This window comes from Micromys minutus, assembly GCF_963924665.1.
Source record: "Micromys minutus genome assembly, chromosome: 26".
Lineage (NCBI taxonomy): Eukaryota > Metazoa > Chordata > Mammalia > Rodentia > Muridae > Micromys > Micromys minutus.
This window is the reverse complement of record NC_137961.1, coordinates 22,947,152-22,971,740: the sequence shown is the minus strand read 5'-3', so window position 1 is coordinate 22,971,740 and position 24,589 is coordinate 22,947,152. Positions and strand designations below refer to the sequence as shown.

The following is a 24,589-nucleotide window of genomic DNA, read 5'->3' as shown; positions in this document are numbered from 1 at the left end:
TGTCTGTGTCACACTGAGCAATGGGGCAGGCTGTTATAAGTGAACCAGTAACTTTCACTGAGGAGTTTTACTGGGGGCGTGAAATACATTTTAAAAGGTATCAAACATAACACAGACAACAAACCTTTGTTAGTAAACAGTTACATTGGAAAATACATGTTGTTTCTTTCTCTATTCCTCATAGGTGCAAACATGACCAAGCCAACATGTCTAAGAACCCTGACGACCTAATACAATTATTGTCACTGAGCATAACTCTGCATTGTACTTTCCAGATAGGATAGAAAGATTCTCATATGGCCTGCCTGCTAGAAAGGAACTGTAGCCATCAAGCTTGATGTAAATATGTGACTTTCAAGTTGGCAAGATCTTAGTGAGCAAAGTCCACAAGGCATGATGACCAGAGAGCCATCCCGAGGATCTGCACAGTGGAAGAAGAGAATGGCTCTCTTGGGGTGTCCTCTGACCCCCACACACCATAGCATGCACACTCCCAACCACAAAATAAATCTGTGTCATAAAGATGTGACTTCCAGGATCAAATCACATCATGCCTATAGACCATATATCTAGTATCATTAGCAAAGTATACACTGTTCCTTTGAGATCAAAGGGGGAGTTCAGTCTGAGTCTTGAATTGCTTCCATTTACAAAAATAAGTCCAAGTCTGTTTATGTACAAAAGGGACTGTCATTGAAGGCAGCCACTAGCAAGCACTGTTGTCCTTTTTGCTTTGGGCATTTTATGTTAGCATATTTTAATTACACAAAATAATGAGCTCATTGTAACATTTTTCATATATAATGTTCTTTAATAATAATTTTCAAAGTTAACAATTGTATTGCCAAAGACATAGATAACATTGAACTTATTACTTTAAAAAAATTGTCTAGAACAATGACTACCCAAAGAGATGTAGGATTCAAAGGTGCAAAACTGTACACACACACACACACACACACACACACACACACACACACACACACACATAGAGGGGGGTAGGGAGGGGAGGGAGGGAGGGAGGGAAAGAGAGAAAGAAGAAAAAGTGTGTTAACTGGTATTTCAAAATATTTTATAAATCAAACATTTGAAGCTAATCTCCCCAAAACATAATAGTTACATGTTCTTTTTGAATTTTAATTTTCTTTATTGTTAGTATGTGTGACTACAGGCACATTCATGAACATATCAAAGGATAACTTTGGGGAGTTTGCTTCCTCCTCCCATGGTGGGTTCCAAGAATGGATTAAACTCAGTTAAAAGTCCCTGGAATCTCCCCACTCTCTACTCATGGTCTTTTGGATAAACATCTACAAGAATGCTAAGCTTCTTATCCCACTGTCCATCTACCAAGAAGGAAGGGTGAATTTTGAAAGTGTTTCTTTAGTGAGAAGTAAATGTGAAGCCACATATGAGGAAACCTCAAGCTTAATAAAAGGATATAATAAACATTGTAAACTTTTTCATATTAAAGATATGGTTTTTGACTTTCTACTTCTATGCCTGCCAAGATCAACTTACAGGGAAAGCTCTTCTCAGAGTGCTAGCCTTACTTTATGGAAGGTGCTCTTCTGTGTTTTCTTATTATTTCTAATCCTGAGGCTAACCATTGAAATTGAATAAATATTTCTGTTCTCAGGCAGAAGAAATGGAGTGCTTGTGAACTGGCTCTTAAGTGGCAGAACAGGCCATAGAATCATGTTTATCTATTCCCAAGCCTCAGTTCCTTCTAATGTGACAGCCTTGTTATGATTTACAAACCACTTTGATATGCATGGTTTACTTTAATTTACCCAGTGACCCTATTAAGCCTTCCTCTTCTTGTCCTGTGGTGCCAACTTTGTATAAAAGAATGCTCTATTTCCCTCTGTTTTGACACTTGTTTACGTACCCCATTTTGTCTGGTATTCTACTCCACTGTGCCTCTAAAACCATGTGTATTGCTGAGCCCTTCCCACCATAACCCTTCCACCCCCCGAAATACCCAATCACTCAGTTGCCATCCTCACCCCACTCAGTCTGATGAGCCTTCTTTTTAGCACTCCTACCTTTCTCAGTGTATTTCACCAGGTCTCATTTCAGCCCTAAGAACATTCTTCAGACATCTGCCTTAGTCTCTCTTCTAAAACATGTTCCGTTTATCCCCATTCAGGGCTGTGAGTCACATTCCAGACTTGGTACACACTAGGCAAGCAGATACTTTCTTCTACATTATCTTATCTTCTGCTGAAGAGGTAATCATAGACCAATTTCAAAAAATGCCTGTGCACAAGGAATGGAAATACGTGCCTGACCTTGAAAGCAGAAGGAGGTCACTGTCACTTAAGAGTGAAAGCAGCAGTGCTGATAAAGAATAGAGATTGCAAAGGGAAGAGAAACATATCAGAAGCACTTGGGCGTCGCTATGGGTCATGTGATTTTATGCCTGTGGGAAAAGGAGCAGCCAGCCATATGGCCAAAAGGAAATACCAGAGTTCAGATCACAGCTGGGGGCATAGCTCAGTGACAGGAGACTGTTAGGGCATCTCAGAAGCATCCTCAGAACAATAAAGTATACATTTAAAACAAATGTCTATTTTATTTTACGTTATACATCCATAATAAAACTATGTGTGTTTATAAGAAGCAAAGACCATATTCACAGCACCATAGATTTGAAACTCATGAAACAACATTTCTCTAGAACTGAAAATTTGTGAACATTCAGCTTCCACAATAGAAGGAAAAATGTGGTTAATATTGTTGGGTAGCAGGTACTGAATTAAAATCACTGTGGGGTGGATCTTTGGTTAGAACACACAGGCACTTCATTCTCTCAGCTGAGAAGATTTAGCAGAAATAGTGTCCTCTTAGCAAACCCAACTAGTACCCAGATGTTGGTTCTAGCAGTATTTTCTCAAAACTAGGATCAAAATGTTTTCTCATAGAAAGAGCTGATTCTAGGGCTGGGACAGGAAGTGTGCAGAATTAGCCTGGACCACTTTGTAGTGCCAGAAATGGAGGAAGTGCTAAAAACCAAACCACAATGACACAGGCATGTAAACAGCAGACCAAATGAAAGAGCTCAGAGTGGCCAAAGCTGGGACAATCTGTGCCCAAAATAAAGGAAGTAGCATTGAACTATCATCCCAAGTAGAAAATAAACACCATGGGTAAATATCAGTTCAAACAAATGATTAAATTAATTAGTAAGTGAAGGAGAAACAATCAATCTCCCGTGTAGGAAAATTTCTGGAACTACTGCAGACACTCTGTACTAAGGGCGAAAATGTCATCGCCACTTACTTCTCAGGGACAATGCGTGTAGAGACATTCAAAAATGCAACATGAAGAGAGAAGATGGAGCAGTTTTACGTTGGAGAAACCTGGCAAAACCTACCTTAGCCCAGAAATCAAGTCCACATCAAAGGTGTAAAATGGTGTTAACATCTACCCTGGCTAGGATGCAATGGGTCTTCTGCCTGGTCACCAATATTCTGAGCCTGCTTATGAAACAAATTCGAGCAGCGAGGCATCCTATACCACACCTGGTCAGTACTGCACAGATTATCAAGGTCAGAGACACTAGAGGCCATCACTGTGTCTTCCATAGAAAGCATTCATTTTTTCTCTCCACATAACATTTTTATTGATTCTCTGGGAGTTTCACATCAAGGACCCGGTCACAATCCCCTCACAGTCCTTGTTGAAAACATTCATCTCTTTCTATCCCACACCCACAGTACTTAGCAAACGGCGGCCATTCCACAGTTGGTGTTAAGGACACGGAAATATTAAAATTTTTATCTGCAAACTAAAGTTTCTCTAACTCAGTAAATAATAACTCTGAGCTGACTCTCAGCAACAGCCCTGCGAGTTCAGAATCTGGTCATTATTGTACAGAAATATGTTTTTCAAGACTCTTAAACAAGTTAGAGAACAAGCTAAAGTCCAAAAGGAGAGAAGAAATCTGAGACCAATGCTGGAAGCGTTGCCTGGCTTGAAGTGTTGTCTTATCTAAACCGGATAAAGGAATTGAAGCTTTGGCTTTCAGAGTGGCTGTTTCTTTACCCGAGGCAGCTCTGGGGAAGCATTTTTACACAACCTGAGGAAGTGGTGAATACTTGGAATGGAAAAGAGCTTTCACAGAGAGGAAAGTTGGAATTACTGCCAACAAGTTGCTGCCAGATTCCAGCAGGGTGACCTGCACACACACACGTATTCCACAGCCCTAGCCTCAGTGTCCTGAGCTGTGAAGTCTCTGCGGTAGACTGTAAGGAGGCCTGAGGGAGAATATGCAAAAATGCTTGCACATACTGCAAACTCTACAACGACTAACATTTACTTACAGTTTTGAAGTAGGGTCTCACTAAATGGCTCAGCTTGGCTTCGAACCTGTGGCTCTTCACTTCATGACCCTGATCACATTAGAGGTGTGTTCCACCATGCCCAACCTAAAACCTACTTTTCACAACTTAAAGTAGTTTTGAAATTAAATGATTATACCATGATTTTAGGTGTTTTCATGATTGTCCCAGGTGCTAATACCAGAGGTATATATTTAGAAAGGGGCTAAAAATGAACATATCACCATACACCATGAGTAGAAGTAAAAATTACTTCACCTGAGTGATAGCACTGAGCCTGGCTATTACAATACCTAGGAGCAAAATTATCCAAAGCAGGAATTTGAACTAGGTAGATACCCAGATGTCTTGTAGCTAGCCACCATTTTCACAGGCAGGAAAGTTGACAGATAGCATGGCTGGAGAAAGTATCTATCATCTGATCAGTGTGTGCAACGTTTGATGGTGTTGATGAACCTGGCATTTGCGTGTAACGAGAACAAGGACTGAGGGAGGGGACAGGAAGATGATGTCTCCCGGTCACTCATTTCCTAACGGACACTAGGGGAACTGGCGTTATTGTCCCTTCTGAGAAACAAGTCCACTCAAAAAGTACGTTGAAATAAAATTCAGTCCAATCGGTGCTACTCTTATTCTTTTTTTATAGGAAGCCAAATTCTGTGGTAGCAGAAACACACGCACATGCAATATATGCCTAAGTCTGCACCATCTTCTGGACATTACATGTGGGCAAATCTTCATACCACTTACTTAAGCTGGAGAATGCCCGCTCTGCCTATGTTGTTACACGTCAGAGGTGCTGCGGGGAACACCGAGTGCCCAAAGCTTACCAAGGACTATTAAGTGGTAGCAAATTTTCTGATCAGGTCATTTCTTTTGAGCCTAGAAGGACAGCTGAATGAATAATACCATGTTAGGATCATTTTCAACAGATAAAGTGGATTCTAAAATTTCACAAGGTCTAAATTTGGTGCTGCTGTTTGGGAGGTAGAGAAACTTCATAGTCAAGTGCTTTCCATGATGGGATAATTGTCTGCTTCAGGAATTCTAGTTAGAATTCTCGGTAGAGTAGACTGTAGACTTTCCAGAGCAAAGAAGACGTGCTTTCCAACTCGAAATGAATCAGCGCTCGGTAAGCCTATAGCCCAGCAGAGTTCCAGCGAGAGCATTTGCGAGTGTTCAGCTTCCCTGCAATCCATAGCAAGGTATCACTTATCAAACCTATCCTGTGGCAATGATGCAGTCTTCCACCACTGTTGAACTAGAGGGCCTCTGTCCATTCATCGGGGGACTGTCCCTTCCCTCCTCCATCCTGCCACCTCACCCTTTCCACCGCCTCTTCCCCCTTGGACCACACATCCTCACTCTCAGCTGAAACAAATACTAACTTAAATCATAAGGCTCCTGTTGCTATATGAACTCTCTCTTTTCTCTCCTCTCTCCTCTTTCTTCTCTCTTCTCTCTTCTCCCTCCCTCTCTCCCTCTCCCCAGCAGACCTTCTTTTTTTTCCCATTTCTTTAAACATACACTAATCAGGCTCTGCCTGCCTTTCTTCTTTTACTCTCTCACAAGCATACCTACTGAGTGCTTTTACTCTCTCAGATGGACTCTTAGTTGCTACAGCCTATGGGCGTGTATGTCCATGGCTACTGTAAGGTGCCTGTGCTCACTGATACTCTGTAACATCTCCTTATAACTCTGGAGTTCACTGCCCTGGCTCTCTTCCCACCTGGCCATTCTGTTCCATATTCTTCAGCCTTTGAATGGTGAGGTTCTTCCTATAGTTGTACAGAGTGAACGACTTTACATACTGTCCCAGAGTTTCTATTGCTGTGACAAACATCATGATCAAAACCAATGCAGATAGGAAAGGGTTTATTTGTCTTCCACACCCTGAATGTTAGTTCATGAGGAAAGCTAAGGTAGGAACTCAAACTGAGCAGGAACCTGGAGGCAGGTGCTGATGCAGAGGCCATAGAGGGATGCTATTTACTTGTTTGCTTAGCCTGCTTTTTTACAGAACTCAAGACCTCCAGTCCGGGGACAGTCCTTCTATATCATTAATTAACAGAATGTCCTACAGATTTGCCTATAGCCCAGTCTTACAGATGCATTTTTTGCAGTTGAGGATCCTTCCTCTCAGATGACTCTAGATTGTATCAAGTGGACGGAAAGCATACATACTCTCTAGGGAGTGAGTTTAATCCCTGTCAGTGCTCTGCTTTCTAGCTTTAACTTGCCCTCTTCCTGCCTCTAGCTATCCTTAGGTTATACTTCTGAAGCTTCCTAGCATCTTCTTGGCTATAACTCATTCTGTCCAAAATATGTGCACACACTGAAACATTCCTCTTCCCACACTGTCTCTTCTCATCCAAGAGCTACCCAGTCTACTGTGGTCCTAAACACTAAAGGTAGCATACAAGGATTAAAAAGCAGTGTCCTACAACAGACTGCATGCGTTTGGATCTCAGCTTCCCATTAGTTAGCTACAGCTGCTATCATGGGCTACATTTGCATGTATCTGGGCCTCTGCATTATAAAATGGAGATAATGACAGATCTAGATCAAGTAAACTAACTTTTGAAAAGCATCACATTCTACAGGTAGGTATTTACCTCTTCTACCATTTTACTATTAAACATGGAGCCTATAATGCTAATCCGCCATATAGTTGAAAAACATTCAGCATCTACCACTGTTCTTAGCACCAAAGCCCCTCTCTTTATCCATCATAATCCATCATAGGCAGTCTTGGGCCTGCCACAGTGGTCCAGGCCAAGATGTGTGTGTGTGTGTGTGTGTGTGTGTGTGTGTGTGTGAGAGAGAGAGAGAGAGAGAGAGAGAGAGAGATCCTTTTTCAAATATTCTTCCTTCTGCCCTGAAACACGCACTTCCCCAAGTCTTAGTCCTTTCATGTCACAAAATCCACTCATCCTTTACAGTTCAGCCTGACAGTCATCCCAGGGAATGTAACCTGTGGACCTTCAATGTTCAGCTACCGATCGTCACATCCTTCAGCACTGTTTTGCTAACACTTGAGTACTATTCCAGATGCAGCTATATGATAGACAACGTAATTCTACTGATGAATGGGGCGTTGCAAAAGAAATCCGTGAAAGAAGTTCTAGCCAAGTGTCACCCACTGGGCCGCTTCACAGAGATGGAAGCTGTCAACATTGCCGAGACCACCTCGGATCTCTTCAAGGCTGTGCTGGTTGAAACACCATTGGGTATGAATAGGTATTTCTGGAATAGCCCGTGCACATGCGCAGTCATTAGAAAATGCACCTTCAACATGCAACATTTTTGTGAATAGAGTTTTATCCTATTCAGATTCATAGCTATGTACAGAGATCTGAACTGGACATGGTGGCGCGTACACACGTATGTGGAAGGCTAAGGCAGGAAGTTGGGAGTCTGAGATCAGTCTGGTTACAAAGAGAGACCCTGCTTCATGAAAACAAAGAACACAACACAGCAAAAAGAAGCATCTAGGCCTAGGAAGATTGCTCAGTTCTTAAAGCACTTGTCCTACAGGCAGAAGGACTTGAATTTGAGGGTCAGAACCCTTGTGAAAAACACAAGTGTTCCCACCAATCCTAGCACTGCAGAGGCAGAGAGCCATAGGGCTTACTGGACCACTTGGACTTGGCAGGCTTCAGGCCAGTAAGAGACTCTATCTCAAAAACAAGGTGGGTGGCTCTTAAGGAATGACACATAAAGATTCCTCCGGCTTCCACTTGTATGCACACACACACACACACACACACACACACACACACACACACGTGCACGAGTGCACATTCCATACATATATACATAAACACACCAGAAGGAAAACAGACAAGGTTAGGTAATCTTGCATTCTCATTTCTCAGATGAAGGCTAATGAGGCGATATGATCTTTGTCATTGATAACCATTCAGATTAGGGAAGGGGATGGGGCTCATAACCCAGCTTCCAAATTCTTATGCTTTCTACCAGGTCATAGAAATGAAATGAACTTGTGAGTTCTCAAACTATTGGCCTCCTTTGTATGTTTCATAGAGTTAGTTCTTTATCCTTTCATATTAAACTCTTATCTAATTTGGGTCATATCTAGGGAGCATTTTGTTTCAAGAAGTTGAGAAATGTCATTGTTATGAGCCGCCTGGGACTTTCTATGAAATTATCTAGATCAGTTATGAGATGACTTAATTTCATTACAATTTGGTGCTGATAATAATGTCATTGTTCAAAAATGTTAAAGGGGAAATTTTCATGCATTATCGATTACTGTCAGGAAATCTAGAATGGTAGCAATTCATTGTTGATCACCAGCAAAGTAGCTTTTTTTTTTTGTTTTTTTTTTTTGTTTTTTTGTTTTTTTGTTTTTTAATCTGGAGGACAAGGGCTAAAGAAATGTCTCATTATTCAGCACCAGGAGCTATTCTGCAGGACCTGGGTTCAATTCCTAGTGCTCACACAGTGGCTCAGACTATCTGTCACCGCAGTTAAAGGGGAGCCAACAACCTCTTCCGGTCTCTTCAGGCACTGGGCATACCCAAAACAACACATGTCTATTTTACAGCCAAAATACCCATCCACATCAAAAATATAAAAACCAAAATAAAGTAATTTGGCGAACAGGGTTAAAACATAAGGTATTTTGCAACTAAGAACATGCCGTACACACGAACCCGTGCTCCGAGTCAAAATGGTTACGCCTCAAAGAGATAAATTTAAAATTAAAGAGCCTTTTTGTGTCTGGGTCACCTTTATGATCTGAGGCTCAGGTAGTACAACCTGGTGGAAACAAGGTGAGTCTGGAATGAGTACGCTGTGAAGATGAAGCAAAGCTCTGTGGGGTCCCTGTACAATGACTTGGGTAATTGAGTTTACCCCAACATCCTCACTTTCCATTGTACTTTCCATTGTAGTATACCAGTTTTGAAAATGAATTTAAACACAGTTTTAGTGAAACAAGGAGCCTGGTATAAACTAGGATGCAGATGGTAAATATTGCTAGAAGGTTATGTTAGGATATAAGGAATTTCAAATAGAGCCTTCAATGACTGTTTCCAAGGTGCTGTGAAGATTAAATATGCTAATGCGTATCTGCTGTTTGGAATAGCAAGCAGTGTCTAGGGCTCACACACGGTAAATGCTTGATGGAGAACAGACTTTTACTCTGCCTTGTGATTTATATCCCCTTTCTTTCAGCTCCCTTCTTTCAAGATTGTATGTCTGAAAATACTCTTGATGAACTGAATATTGAATTACTGCGCAATAAACTGTACAAGGTAATGGATTTCCCAAATGTATTTTTTGATTGTATAATATAATAGAGTTGGAGTTCATTATTAGCAAAGTTACTTTATGTGCTGGCCAACTTCTGCAATTATTAAATAATGCCTATCTGAAATGTCACCTGTAATCTTTTGGCTTTAAAAAAAATTTTTTTAGTTATATGTATGTACGTCAGATTCTCTTATTCAGCAAGGTAGGAGGAGATAGTTACTATTTTTAAGAATAAATAGCATATTCTATTCTTCTGTGTCCTTTGTTCTGTGTCCAGTGCCTTGAATGCAAAATATGTGGGTTGGATCGTGGCAAATAGGTAGATAAATATGTGAGAAAACCTATATCAAAGGCAACTGGCATACACAGTAGGCATTCTGTTTATAGTGTCTGTCTCTGCTGTAGATCTTGTATCAGAACTCTGGATCTTATAATTATCTGCACATGCAGATGTACAGATAGTGAAATCTATGTCAGCATTCCCAACTGGTAGAGTCTATATCATATGCAACCACACATGATCTGATTATCCTAATAGTGTTGCCTCCACTAGAGTAGACTGTGTACTATAAGCCGGACAAAATCTGCTAGTGTACACAGCCATAAACTAACACGTACTACTATGAAAGTAGTACATTAAGCTCACATACATGGTCCTTTCAATGGTATTTTATTATATGCAGCCTTTTGTTTCCTAAAGAGACACTTGAGCTGTAAGGAGGCATTCCTGAGACAAACCCAACAGAACAGAGTGTTCTCAACAGTTCCTGAGCCTTAATTCACCTGATCTAGTAGCAAAGCTACAAGATTTGTGCAATTCCTCTTGCTCATATCAACCTGAGAGATATGGAGAGATAAGGCTTTTTTGGCCAGAAACAATTTAATATTGAGTTATTTAAGTGTTGGAGCTGGAATGCAAACACAGGCAGTCTAACCTTACAAACTAGACTCTGCTTTTCCAATGTATTGCCACAGCCAAAGCCAATGTATCTTACGAGATTTAATATCAGTGTTGCTAAATCATTTACAGAGCTCAGAGAAGAACTTGGCAATCTTGTTAGAATAGCTGGAATGAACTACACACAATAATCCAAGAATAGTACAAAAATTATTGTTAAGTAATTAGATGCTGTGATAAGTGCAATTTTGTTCTTTTATGACGTTCTTTTTCAGCCTGGCCACGGGAATATTAAATCTCTATTAAATTCAGTACAGAATATTGTATGGCAGAAACAATTCAGTTTCTAGTAAAGCATTTTATAAGCTATGAAAAGATGACCTAGAAGTTTGCAGAAGGAAAATTACTCATTTCATTGTTAACAATCTTACTTCTTTCTAAGTCTTACCTTGAGGCATTCTACAAATTCTGCAAGGATCATGGTGATGTCACAGCAGAAGTTATGTGTCCCATTCTTGAGGTAAGAAGAACCCATCGGCTCTGAATTTACCACATAGTGAGTTTACATACTTGCCCTTGCTTTGACCATAATGTATTGTTTTTACTTTAGAAGTCGCCCTAAAATTCAATAAGCAATGTCATATGATGTCTTTTTTGTAACTAAACAACTTTATTTTAAAAAACAAAGATAAATGTAGATATTTTAAGCATTTGTGCATGAAAGTATATGAATACATTTTTGTCAGTACTTGGGTTTTTTTTAAGGTTTGATAGTGTGCATTAAAATCTTACTAGTTACAGTGTGCATAAAGTACATGTAAAACAAGATGTAACCTGGAAATAGTCAAAGTTTTCTTGGTGTGTAAAGATTAAGCATAATGGTTTTTCATTTTATTTTCTTTTCTTTTCTTTTTTTTTTTTTTTTGACCTTTGTTTTTTCTTGAACTTCATATAGTCTGTGAGTTGTTTCTGGGGTGTTCAGAGTTTTCTGGGGTTAGTATCCAATTATCAGTGACTGCATATTATGTCTGTTCTTTTGTGACTGGGTTACCTTACTCAGGATGATATCCTCTAGATGCATCCATTTTCTTAAGAATTTCATAAAGTCATTGTTTCTGATAGCTGAGTAGTACTCCATTGTGTAAATATACCACAGTTTTTGTATCCATTCATCTACTGAAGGACATCTGGATTCTTTCCACCTTCTGGCTATTATAAATAGGGCTGCTATGAACGTTGTGGTGCATGGGTCTTTGTTGTATGTTGGAGATTCACTGGGGTATATGCCCAGAAGTGGAATAACTGGGTCTTCAGGTAGTATTATGTCCAATTTTCTGAGGAACAGCCAGACTGATTTTCAGAGTGGTTGTACCAATTTACAACCCCACCAAGAGTGGAGAAGTGTTCCACTTTCTCAGCATCCTCTCCAGCATCTGCTGTCATCTGAATTTTTGATCTTAGCCATTCTGTCTGGTATGAGGTGGAATCTCAGGGTTGTTTTGATTTGCATATCCCTGGTTGCTAATAATGTCGAGCACTTCCTTAGATTTTTCTCAGCCATTCGATATTCCTCAATTGAGAACGTTTTGTTTAGCTCTGTACCCATTTCTTAATAGGGTTGTTTGGGTCTTTGGTGTCTAACTTCTTGAGTTCTTTGTATACCTTGGATAATAGGCCTCTATCTGATGTGGGATTGGTAAAGATCTTTTCCCATTCTGTTGGCTGCCATTTTGTTTTCTTGACACTTTCCTTAGCCTTACAAAAACTTTGCAGTCTCATTAAGTCCCATTTGTTCGTGCTTGACCTTAGAGCATCAGCCATTGGTGTTCTGTTCAAGAAATTTTCTCCTGTGCCTATGTGTTCTAAGGTTTTCCCTACTTTCTCATCTAATAGTTTCAGTTTATCTGGTTTAATGTGGAGATCTTTGATCCACTTGCACTTGAGCTTTGTACAAGGAGATAGGAATGGGTCTATTTTCATTCTTCTGCATGCAGAGTGCCACTTGGACCAACACCATTTGTTGAATAGGCTGTCCTTTCTCCATTGAAAGTTTACAGCTCCTTTGTCAAAAATCAAGTGACCATATACATGAGGGCTCATTTCTGGATCTTCTATTCTATTCCATTGACCCATGTGCCTATCTCTGTACCAGTACCATGAAGTTTTTAGCACAATTGCCCTGTAATATAGCTTGATTCCAATTCCCACAGATGTTTTCTTGTTGTTGAGGATGGATTTCACTATTCTAGGTCTTTTGTTATTCCAGATGAAATTGCATATTGCTCTTTCCAACTGTATGAAGAATTGGGTTGAAATTTTGATGGGGATTGCATTGAATCTGTAGATTGCTTTTGGTAAGGTGGCCAATTTTACACACAATTCATGAAATTTAAGATTTTAGTTTGGGAGTGTGAACAGGATCCTTCAGGTTTCTGCCAGAGCACTCTGTACCCAGACCCCGCTGGGAGAGAGCTGGTCCACCAGAAGTGCTGACACACCTGAGAGCACAGGTGAGACCACTACCTCTACTCAAATTCCTGGCCAATGAGGATCCCACCCAGAAGGCCTCAGGAAACAGGAACTGAGAAACAGTATGAAACTAGATTGTTCTGGTTTCCACCTACATCCAGACCTGACTCCATTCCAGAGCACTCTCTACTGAGAACCTAGACCTCTCTAGGAGACAGCTGGTTCCCCAGAAGTGCTAACACACCTGAGAGGACAGGAGGGTCAAGCCACTCTCAGAATCAGTGAGACAAGCTAACACCAGATATAAGCAGAAGGCCAGAATCAAGTCCAAGAACCTAAACAACAGAATACAAGGCCACTTGGCATCATCACAACCCAGTTTTCCCACCACAGCAAGTCCTGATTACCCCCAACACCGGAAAAGCAAGATCTAAAATCACAATTCATAATGATGTTAGAGGACTTTAAGAAGGTCAGAAATAACTCCCTTAAAGAAATACGGGACAACACAGGTAAACAGGTAGAAGCTCTTAAAGAGGAAACATAAAAATCAATCAAACAGGTAAAGGAATAGAACAAAACCATCCAGGATCTAAAAATGAAAATAGAAACAATAAAGAAATCACAAAGGGAGACAACCTTAGAGATAGAAAACCTAGGAAAGAGATCAGAAGTCATAGACACAATATCACCAACAGATTACAAGAGATGGAAGAGAGAATATCAGGGGCAAAAGATACCATAGAAAATATTTATACAGCAGTCATAAAACGTCAAAATGCAAAAAGCTCTGACCATACAGAAAATTCAGAACACAATTAGAAGATTAAAACTGAAAATAATAGGTATAGAAGAGAACAAAGATTCCCAACTTTAAGGGTCAGTAAATATCTTTTTAAAAAGTTATAGATGAAAGCTTCCCTAACCTAACAAAAGAGATGTTCATAAACATACAAGATGCTTACACAACTCCAAATTGATTGGACCAGAAAAAAAATTCCTCATGTTACATAATAGTCAAAACACCAAATGCACACAACAAAGAAGAAATATTAAAAGCAGTAAAGGAAAAAGGTTAAGCACCCTATAAATGCAGACCTATAAATTCAGAATCACACCAGACTTCTCAATAAGGACTATGAAAGCTTTAGAAGATTCTGGACAGATATCATACAGACCCTAAGCGGAAACAAATTCCAGCCCAGGTTACTATATCCAGCAAAACTCTTAATTAACATATATGTAGAAACCAAGATATTCCATGACAAAACCAAATTTACACAATATCTTTCCACAAACCCAGCCCCACATATGATAATAGATGGAAAACTCCAACACAAGGAGGGAAACCGCACACTAGAAAAAGCAAGAAAGTAGTCTTTCAAATAATCCAAAAGAAGATAGCCACACAAAGATAATTCCACTTCTAACAACAAAAATAATAGGAAACAGCAATTATATGTCCCGTATATACCTTAACAACAACGGACTCAATTCCCCAATAAAAAGACACAGATTAGTAGACTGGATACATAAAGAGGACCTGACATTTTACTGCATACAGGAAACACACCTCTGTGACAAAGACAGACACTACCTTTATAGTAAAAGGCTGGAAAACAATTTTCCAAGCAAAGGGTCCCAAGAAACAAGCTGGAGTAACCATTCTAATATCGAATATAATCAGCTTTCAACTAAAAGTTATCATAAAAGATAAGAAAGGACACTGACACTGTATACTCCTCAAAGAAAAAAACCCAGCAATATAAAAATCTCAATTCAGAATGTCTATGCTCCAAATTCAAGGACACCTACATTATTAAAAGTAACCAAAGCTCAAAGCACAAATTGCACCTCACACAATAATAGTGGAAGACTTCAACACCCCACTCTTATCAGTGGACATATCATGAAAACAGAAAACAAACAGAGACACATTGAAACTAACAGAAGTTATGAACCAAATGGATTTAACAGATATCTATAGAACATTTTACCTAAAACAGAAGTATATACCTTGCTTTCAGCACCTCATGGTATCTTCTCCAAATTTGACCATATAATTGGTCACAAGACAGGTGTTAACAAATACAAGAAGACTGAAACAATTCCATGCATCCTATCAGACCACCATGGACTAAGACTGCCCTTCAACAACAAAAACGACAGAAAGTCCACATACACATAGAAGAAGAATGGTGTTCTACTCAATGATAACTTGGTAAAAAAAAAAATAAAATTAAATAAATAAATAAATAAATAAATAAATAAATAAATAAATGAAAAGAAAGAAAGAAAGAAAAAGAAGAAAGAAAGAAATTTAAAACTTTTTAGAATTTAATGAAAATGAAAGCCCAACATACCAAAATTTGTGGGACACAAAGACAGCAATGCTAAGAGGTAATCTCATAGCTCCCAATGCCTCCAGAAAGAAACTGGAGAGAGCATACACTAGCAGATTGACAGCACACATAAAAGCTCTAGAACAAAAAGAAACAAATGCACCCAGGAGGAGAGATGACAGGGAAATAATCAAACTCAGGGCTGAAATCAACTAAGTAGAAACAAAAAGAAATATACAAAGAATCAACAAAACCAGGAGCTGGTTCTTTGTTTGAATCAACAAGATAGATAAACTCTTATCCAGACTAACCAGAGGGCACAGAGACAGTATCCAAATTAACAAAATCAGAAATGAAAAGGGAGATATAACAACAAAAATTGAGGAAATTCAAAAAATTATCAGATCCTACTTCAATAGCCTATACTCAACAAAACTGGATCATCTAGATGAAATGGACAATTTTCTAGACAGATACCAGGTACCAAAGTTAAATCAAGATCAGATGAATTATCTAAACATTCCCACAACCCCTCAAGTAATAAAAGCAGTCATCAAAAGTCTTCCAACCAAAAAAAGCCCAGAACTTGATGGGTTTAGTGGAGAATTCTGTCAGACCTTAATAGAAGACCTAATACCAATACTCTCCAAACTCTACACAAAATTGAAATAGAATACTACCAAATTACTTCTATGAAGCCACAATTACGCTTATACACAAACCACACAAAGAACCCGCAAATAAAACAAAACTTCAGACCAATTTCCCTTATGAATATCGATGGAAAAACACTCAATAAAATTCTTGCAAACTGAATATAAGAACACATCACAATGATCATCCATCCTGACCAAGTAGGCTTCATCCCAGGGATGCAGGGATGGTTCAATATAAGGAAATCCATCAACAAAATCCACTATATAAACAAACTCAAAGAAAAATAATCACATGATTATCTCTCTAGAAACTGAGAAAGCATTTGACAAAATTCAACACCTCTTCATGGTAAAGACTTAGAAAGATCAGGGATTCAAGACCCATACCTAAACATAGTAAAAGCAATATACAAAAAACCAGTAACCAACATCAAAATGGAAAGAAACTTGAAGCAATCCCATTAAACAAGACTAGACAAGACTGCCAGCTTTCTCCCTACCTATACAATGTAGTACTCATAGTTTTAGGAAAAGCAATTAGACAACAAAGGAGGTCAAATCAATACAAATTGAAAAGGAAGAAGTTAAAAATATCACTATTTGCAGATGATATAATAGTATACTTAAGTGACCCCAAAAATTCCACCAGAGAACTCCTACAGCTGATAAACAACTTCAGCAAAGTGGCTGGATACAATATTAACTCAAACAAATCAGTAGCCTTCCTATACTCAAAGGATAAACAAGCTGAGAAAGAAATTAAGAAAACGACACCCTTCATAATAGTCCCAAGTAATATAAAAATACCTTGATATGACTCTAACCAAGCAAGTGAAAGACCTGTATGAGAAGAACTTCAAGTCTTTGAAGAAAGAAATTAAAAAAGATCTGAGAAGATAGACAGATCTTCCATACTCATGGATTGGAAGGATCAACGTAGTAAAAATGGCTATCTTGACAAAACCAATCTACATATTCAAGCAATACCTATAAAAATTTCAACCCAATTTTTTGTAGAATTAGAAACACCAATTTGCAAATTCATTTAGAATAACAAAATTCCCAGGATATCAAAAACTACTCTCAACAGTAAAAGAATTTCTGAGGGAATCAACATCCATGACCTCAAGCTATGTTACAGAGCAATAGTGTTAAAAACTGTATGGTAATGATACAGAGAAAGGAAGGTAGATCAATGGAATAGAACTGAAGATCCAAAAATGAACCCACACACCTATGGTCACTTGATCTTTGAAAAAGGAGCAAAGGCTATCCAGTGGAAAAAAGACAGCATTGTCAACAAATGGTGCCGATGTAACTGGCAGTCAGCATGCAGAAGAATGAAAATCTGTCCATGCTTATTGCCCTGTACAAAGCTCAACTCCAAGTGGATCAAAGGCCTCCACCTAAAACCAGGTACACTGAAACTAATAGAAGAGAAAGTGGGGAAGAGCTTAGAAAACATAGGCATAAGGGAAAATTTTCTGAACAGAACACCAATGGCTTATGCTCTAAGATCAAGAATCAACAAGTGGGACATCATAAAATTGCAAAGCTTCTGTAAAGAAAAGGACACTATCATTAAGACAAAATGGCAGCCAATAGAATGGGAAAAGATCTTTGCCAATCCTACACCTGATGGAGGGCTAATAACTAATATATACAAAGAACCCAAAAAGTTAGACTCCAGACAATCAAATAACCCTATTAAAAATGGGTTACAGAGATAAACAAAGGATTCTCAACTGAGGAATATTAAGTGGTTGAGAAGCACCGATAGAAATGTCTACATCCTTAGTCATCAGGAAAATGTAAATCAAAACAACCCTGAGATTCCACCTCACACCAGTCAGAATGGCTAAGATCAAACACTCAGGTAACAGCAGATGCTGGCAAGGATGCAGAAAGAGGAACAGTCTTTCATTATTGGTGTTATTGCAAGCTGGTACAATCACTCTGGAAATCAATCTTGGAGGTTCTATAGAAAATTGAACATAGTACTACCTGAGGACCCAGCTATAACACTCCTGCTCATATACCCAAAATATGCTCCAACATAAGACAAGGACACATGCTCCACCATGTTAATAGCAGCCTTATTTATAATATCCAGAAGCTGGAAAGAACCCAGATGTCCTTAGACAGAGGAATGGATACAGAAAATATGATACATTACACAATGGAGTACTACACAATGGAGTATTAAAAACAATGACTTCATGAAATTCTTAGCAAATGGATGGAACTAGAAAATACTATCCTGAGTGAGGTAACCCAGTCTCTCTCTCTCTCTCTCTCTCTCTCTCTCTCTCTCTCTCTCTCTCTCTCTCTCTCTCTCTCTCTCTCACACACACACACACACACACACACACACACACACAAAACCACATGTTATGTACTCACTGATAAGTGGATATTTGTCCCAAAGCTCAGATTACCCATGATATAATTCACAGACCAAAAGAAGAAAGACCTAAGTGCAGATGCTTCAGTCCTTCCTAGAAGGGAGAACAAAATCATTCACAGGAGGAAACATGGAGACAAAGGTTGAAACAGAGACTGAAGCAAAGGCCATCCAGAGATTGCCCCCCCACCTGGAGATCCAGGCCATATACCAAACCCAGACAATATTGCTGAGGCCAAGAAGTACATGCTGACAGGAGTCTGATATAGCTGTCTCCTGAGAGGCTGTCAGATCATGACAAATACAGCGGTGGATTGAGAAGGGGTCCCTAATGGAGGAGTTAGAGAAAAAAATTGAAGGAGCTGAAGGGGTTTGCAACCCCATATGCACAACAATACCAACCAACCAGTGCTTCCAGGTACTAAACCACTATCCAAATAGTGTAAGCGGACGGACCCATGAATCTAGCTTCATATGTGGCAGAGGATGGCCTTGTCAGGCATCAGTGGGAAGAGAAGCCCTTGGTCCTGTCAAGGCTTGATGCCCCAGTGTAGGAGAAAGTCAGGGCGGGGAGGAAGAGAGGGGGACATGGGTTGTAATGGGGTTTATAGAAGGAATAATGGGAAAGGGGATAACATTTGAAATGTAAATAAAATATGTCAAATAAAATGAAAAAAAAAGGCTCTTTATGGGAATATGCCTTCTTCCTCAGTGTAGGTAGGATTTCAGCATGCAGGGGTATGGAGTGGAACATGTGCTTAAAGGCTAAGAAATAAACTAAAAACAAAGGCAAAGCATAGGATGAATGGATTGTTTGGGTAACCTATTATGTTCAAAGTCTTTCCCTTAACCTGGCATGTGAAGGGCTTCCTAATTCCTCCTCATCTACCTGTTGATTCCATTTTCCAGGGGCTTACTTATCCCTAAGTTTAAGCTGGGACCATCCTCCAAATGCCTCTTGCTTCCTCAAGCAGCAGTCTCCTCTGCTGGGCACTTCTGCTGTGTTGATTGATTCCTGCAACGCTGCTTAGCCTGTCATACTTCCCTCCTTAAAATTTTAACATCTCACAACTAGAAAGAGTATCTGGGACAGCTACCCACATGTTGTTTATTTTAAGAGTTCTTACAGTCATGAACAATCCCACTTTTGTTTCTTCTCTTACCCCTGGGAATTCCAAACTGATTTATAAGACTGGTTATACAGGAGCCAGACTGTAACTGCTTTTGCTTCCAAATAAGGCTCCCCTGCTTCTGACCCACCCATAATTTCTATGAGACTAATCAAAAGGACCAGTGGGAACACTCACTCCCCTGATGATAAGAAACACCTGTTCTAACAGAATCGCTCCATTAGAGCTTTTGCAAGCCTGGCGTTGTCACTAGCTGGTAAGTGTTGAAGGTAATGAAGGACCCGTCTTTTCAGCTTTCTTGTGCTGGTGAACAGCCGTGAATTCTTGTTAACCGGCAGAATGTAGTTCCATTGATTTAACTATGACTAAGGCTTAAGATTCCAAATTTTTCCCATTGACATCAAAGCCCCTGAGCCGTGACTTCAGATGGCATCACGTTAGAAAATATTGTAGCAAATTCAATAGTGACGAAATCAAACAGACTGTTCTGTTAGATTCAGTAGATAGTTAGAATACTCCAGGTTAAGAGCAGGTAGTGGAAAAATACAGGAACAGACTTCAAATGACATAGTAAGTACAAACTGTTTCAACAACTTGAAGAATTCTTAAGTCCAAAGGCCAATACCCAGCATGAAAAGTAGAGTCCTTGAGGGAGTAGAAAGGGGCCTAGGTAAAAAAGTCATAAGAGCCACAGGATGGGGAGGATCCTGAGAAATGCTTTCGTCTGGACATGACAGAGCTGCTACACATATGAACTTATGGCCTTTTTAGTTAGCGGGACAGACCTGCATAAGATCATCTCAGGTTTAAGTGCCAGACTGGAGTAAAGAAGAGGACCTGAGGTCCAAAGTCTAGCTTAGGAACTATTGGCAGTTCACGCAGCTACTGGAGGAGAGTTATTTTTCTGTAAGATGTAGCGTGGCTGTGAGTAGGTTCCCCATACCCCAGTGGATGGCCCCATACCTTACCTCACCCATTTGTGTATAGGACAACAGATTGGACTCCGTGGGTTAAAAGGTAAATATATGTATACGATAGCTATTCATGCACAATATATAGTATAATATAAATAACACATATACAGTATAAATATGAAATTTACCACTTTTTCACAATAAAGAGGAGGGGGATGGAATAGTTAATGTGGCTATGGGGAAGATGGAAAGAAAGCAGAAACGTGAAGAAAAGAATAGGAATGAAATCTTAAGGAAGACAGCGTGATTACAAGAAGCAGGACCGGCGGGGAAGGATCTCAGTGGCCTACGGTGTACAGCACAGGTCATGAGTACACACTGACCTACTTAAGGATCCTAAGGAATCTGGCCTTGCAAGGAAGACAAATCACCCCAAGACACATGATTCTGAGCTACAGAATCAGAGACGAAAGGTCGTTTTAAAAATCCAAATCATAAAAATACAGATGGCTTAAAGCATAAAGTTTAATTATATAAAGTAAACAAATGGGTCCAGTGTGACATGCATAAGGTCTTAGTATCAGCATCAAAACAGGAACAATACCACCCAGAGTGGCAGGAACAACAAGAAGGAGTTAGTACCGTGGAGAGCATTGCTGTTCCCACACCCCAGCAGACATATTCACTCACATTGCCTTACTCCCTCCATGGTTGCATGATTCTGACGTTATTCTGACCTGTATGAAAAATGCATTGATGACTCTGGTAACATACATGAAACCAACATGTGAGTGACCCATTTCAAGGAACCTGGGGAAGAAAGCTTCAGTAGGGTTTCAAGAGCCACGGGCTGTCACGGGCTGCACAGCTTCCTCCAACAAAGGCATGTCTCCCTTCCAGGAGGAGACTAAAGTAACACGTGCCTACCTTGTAGTTAGACATGGACAGCCCATCACTTCAGAAATACATTTCTGCATGTGGCTTGTGGTGTGAGAGAAGATTAGATTTGCTGCCTTATGTCTTTTGCATTCAGTTTGAGGCTGACAGACGTGCTTTGATCATCACTCTGAACTCGTTTGGCACTGAATTGAGCAAAGAAGACAGGGAGACCCTCTTCCCCACCTGTGGCAAGCTCTACCCGGAGGGGCTGCGGCTGTTAGCTCAAGCTCAAGACTTCGAGCAGATGAAGAGAGTGGCAGATAATTATGGGGTAAGTGGCTTCGCCAGCGCCCCGAGTGCCTTGTATTCCTTCAGCACAGGCCCTTTAGAAGCTCACACATCCATTTAGACACCTCATCCAAAGTTTTACCCAGATGGCAGCAAGCATAGCCTCCCGCAGTAATTATGCCTCCCAGAGAAACACTTCGAGTTTCCCGTCCAAGCTGGTGTCTTTTCAGAACCCTGCCAAGAAAGCCCTTGTTTAAACGTCCCAGGAGTGGTTATCTGAGCACTTCTTCAAGTACCTTTTAAAGCAACTTTCCCAAGAGGCCGAGGCAAGCTTCTGGAAGTGGGAGTTCATGTCAGAACTATACAAAAGAGCCTGACCCGTGTTCCTTTTCAAGTACCCACTGGGGAAACAAGTCAGGACGGAATAACTGTAGGGAATGCAGGAGCGTATGGGATGTGTGTGGCTTTTCCCATCCCCTTTGCTTAGTGGCAGAAACTGGGAGAGGAACAGAACCTTTTGCTCGCTCTCGCTTCTCCTGCGTTCAGTGCTCTCAGACAGTGTGAAGCCCTCCACACATGGCTATGCCTCTCACCCATGCCCCACCTCCTCAGCCTTGTGGGCAGTCACACATATAACCTGAAGTGTATAGCCTCAGCTTAAGAACGACACTGGTGTTTCCTTGTGGGTGTCTGAGTTCTTCTAGGACAAATGCAAGAAATAGCATATATATAAATCTATCAGTAACTGAGGACAACTCTTTTCTATAATATTAAAATTTGGGCTTCTTTCTCCCCGGTTTCCACACCTTCTGCACTTGAAATCCATTGAGGTGTATTAGTTGCTGTCTCAAGGAACTTGAAAATCTATACTGGTCAACCTGGAAGAGGTCACTGAGGCCGATGCATTTATGTGGGGAAATGTTAGTGTACAATGAGAAAAACGTAGCTTTCGCCTGTACTTGTAGCCTTGAATATGTGAGAACATGAGAAAGGGAAAATTTCAACCATCACTTTGGTTGTTTGGATATTTTGCAGGGTTCAAGGATGTCAGAACGTCAAGGGCCTGACTGACCAAAGCATTCCGGCCTTTAGTTACAAATTTTCTTTAAAGCACACACACACACACACACACACACACACACACACACATACACACTAGCAATATCGATATTGCTAAGAAAATATATTCATATGTATTTGTAAAAACTGAAAAATCCTTTACATTTAAACTCTGGTCTTTGTTTTTAAGGTTTACAGGCCTTTATTTGAGGCTGTAGGAGGCAGTGGGGGAAAGACGCTGGAAGACGTTTTCTATGAGCGAGAGGTATGGCGGAAGTGGAAATGTTATCACATATGTGCTGTTGCTGTGGTCATTGTTATCGTGAACATTAACTATTTCCTCACTTAGAGTTTCTTTTTATATTTTATTAAAACAATTGATGCTTTTGTGTAAACATTGTATTTTTCACATCCTTTCAGTGTCAGAGCCCCTTTACAGCTTCACAGAAATTGTCCTGGGAAGAGTATATGTGTAGTGGGAGCCATAGATGCGGCTTTTGCATAGTTAGTGAAGTAGAAAGGAAAGTCACGGAGGGCGTCCTCACAGCTTTTCTCAGTTTGGTTCCCCTCACTCCCTAATTCACAGAATCTGCAAGAACAGATTATCTATAGTTAAAATGCAGGTATAACTGTATCCACAACAAAGGAACAGTCAATGAAGCTGCTCTTTTCAAGAAAAATGAGTGTCTATACAGAGTCAGCCTTTACTCCTGACTGCATTGCTTAAGGTGTGCGGACCCGCATGAGGAACTGCGCACCTCTTCTGCGCAGCATGGTGAACTGCGCACCTCTTCTGCGCAGCATGGTGAACTGAGCACCTCTTCTGCGCAGCATGGTGAACTGAGCACCTCTTCTGCGCAGCATAGTGGGCAGCATACCCTTTGTGTGTCTTTTCCAGTGTCTTTTCCGTCCTAAAGTCAAAATGAAACAAAGTGAAAGACCTGTTCAGTTTCCCAACTTTATTCTAGTTTTAAGGAGTTTAATTTTCTCTTGCTTACTTAATTTTGAAAAACAAAGCAACACAACTGCATGGACTGTAGCTATGGAGCGCTATAAAAATCTCACAATGTCAGACTGGATTCCAGTACACTGTAGACAGCCTTAAATACCTCAATTGTTTCGAAGTTGTGGCTAAGAAGGAATACTTTATCTAAATGAGGCTAGCCCACCAACTGAAAGCCAAATAAATAATACTGCAAAGCTAACCATATATTTCCCAAACACACCTGTCTGCTAGCAGCGTTAGGATGGGAAGCCTACAGTGTGAGTCCATAAACTTACTTTGTCCATTGATACTTTCTACATTTGTTCATGTGACACTCCCTTAAGATGTGCTAAGTTGCCTCTGATTTCACTATTGGTCCAGCTTGCCCACTACTTAAGAATAAGCACTCCTGAAGTAGAAACGATTTCTAGCATGTTTTATTACTTCATAATTGTAGTATGTTATAGACAAACTGATGGTCCGTGTCATCTTTTTCCTCCCATAGGTACAAATGAATGTGCTGGCCTTCAACAGACAATTCCACTATGGTGTGTTTTATGCATATGTAAAGCTGAAGGAGCAAGAGATGAGAAATATCGTGTGGATAGCAGAATGCATCTCACAGAGACATCGAACTAAAATCAACAGCTACATTCCAATTTTATAAGCCAATGTGGGGGCCTCAAGTGCAAAAGACCATACATGTTGACAGGAAGTTATTGAGCAAAAGAAAGAGGATTGTGTTACAGTATGTAGATTATAGAAAAGTAAATCATATCACCTTTCCCTGAACTGCATGTCCACTGGAAGCCCAGTAAACAGAAGTTGAAAAAGTATTTCTTTCTTGTTTTCAGCAAACCTCAGTCACTTTTTCACATTTGTGTCTTATTGCTTGCTGGCCTCACACATTCATTTTGATCCACCCTGTAGCATTTTTCT

At 40.0% G+C, this 24,589-nt stretch overlaps 1 protein-coding gene across 1 annotated transcript in view; it reads left to right on the top strand.

Moving 5' to 3' along the window:
- The window catches only part of ATP6V0D2 (ATPase H+ transporting V0 subunit d2), a gene marked incomplete at both ends in the record, with an annotated part of 51,230 nt that extends 26,913 nt beyond the window's left edge, over positions 1 to 24,317 (top strand). The window contains 6 exons of the mRNA XM_080938548.1: positions 7,398 to 7,576; positions 9,549 to 9,628; positions 10,967 to 11,044; positions 21,473 to 21,649; positions 22,856 to 22,930; positions 24,156 to 24,317. Coding sequence (XP_080794674.1) covers positions 7,398 to 7,576; positions 9,549 to 9,628; positions 10,967 to 11,044; positions 21,473 to 21,649; positions 22,856 to 22,930; positions 24,156 to 24,317 — 751 coding nt within the window. The remainder of the gene's footprint in view (positions 1 to 7,397; positions 7,577 to 9,548; positions 9,629 to 10,966; positions 11,045 to 21,472; positions 21,650 to 22,855; positions 22,931 to 24,155) is intronic.
- Positions 24,318 to 24,589: the final 272 nt, after the last annotated feature.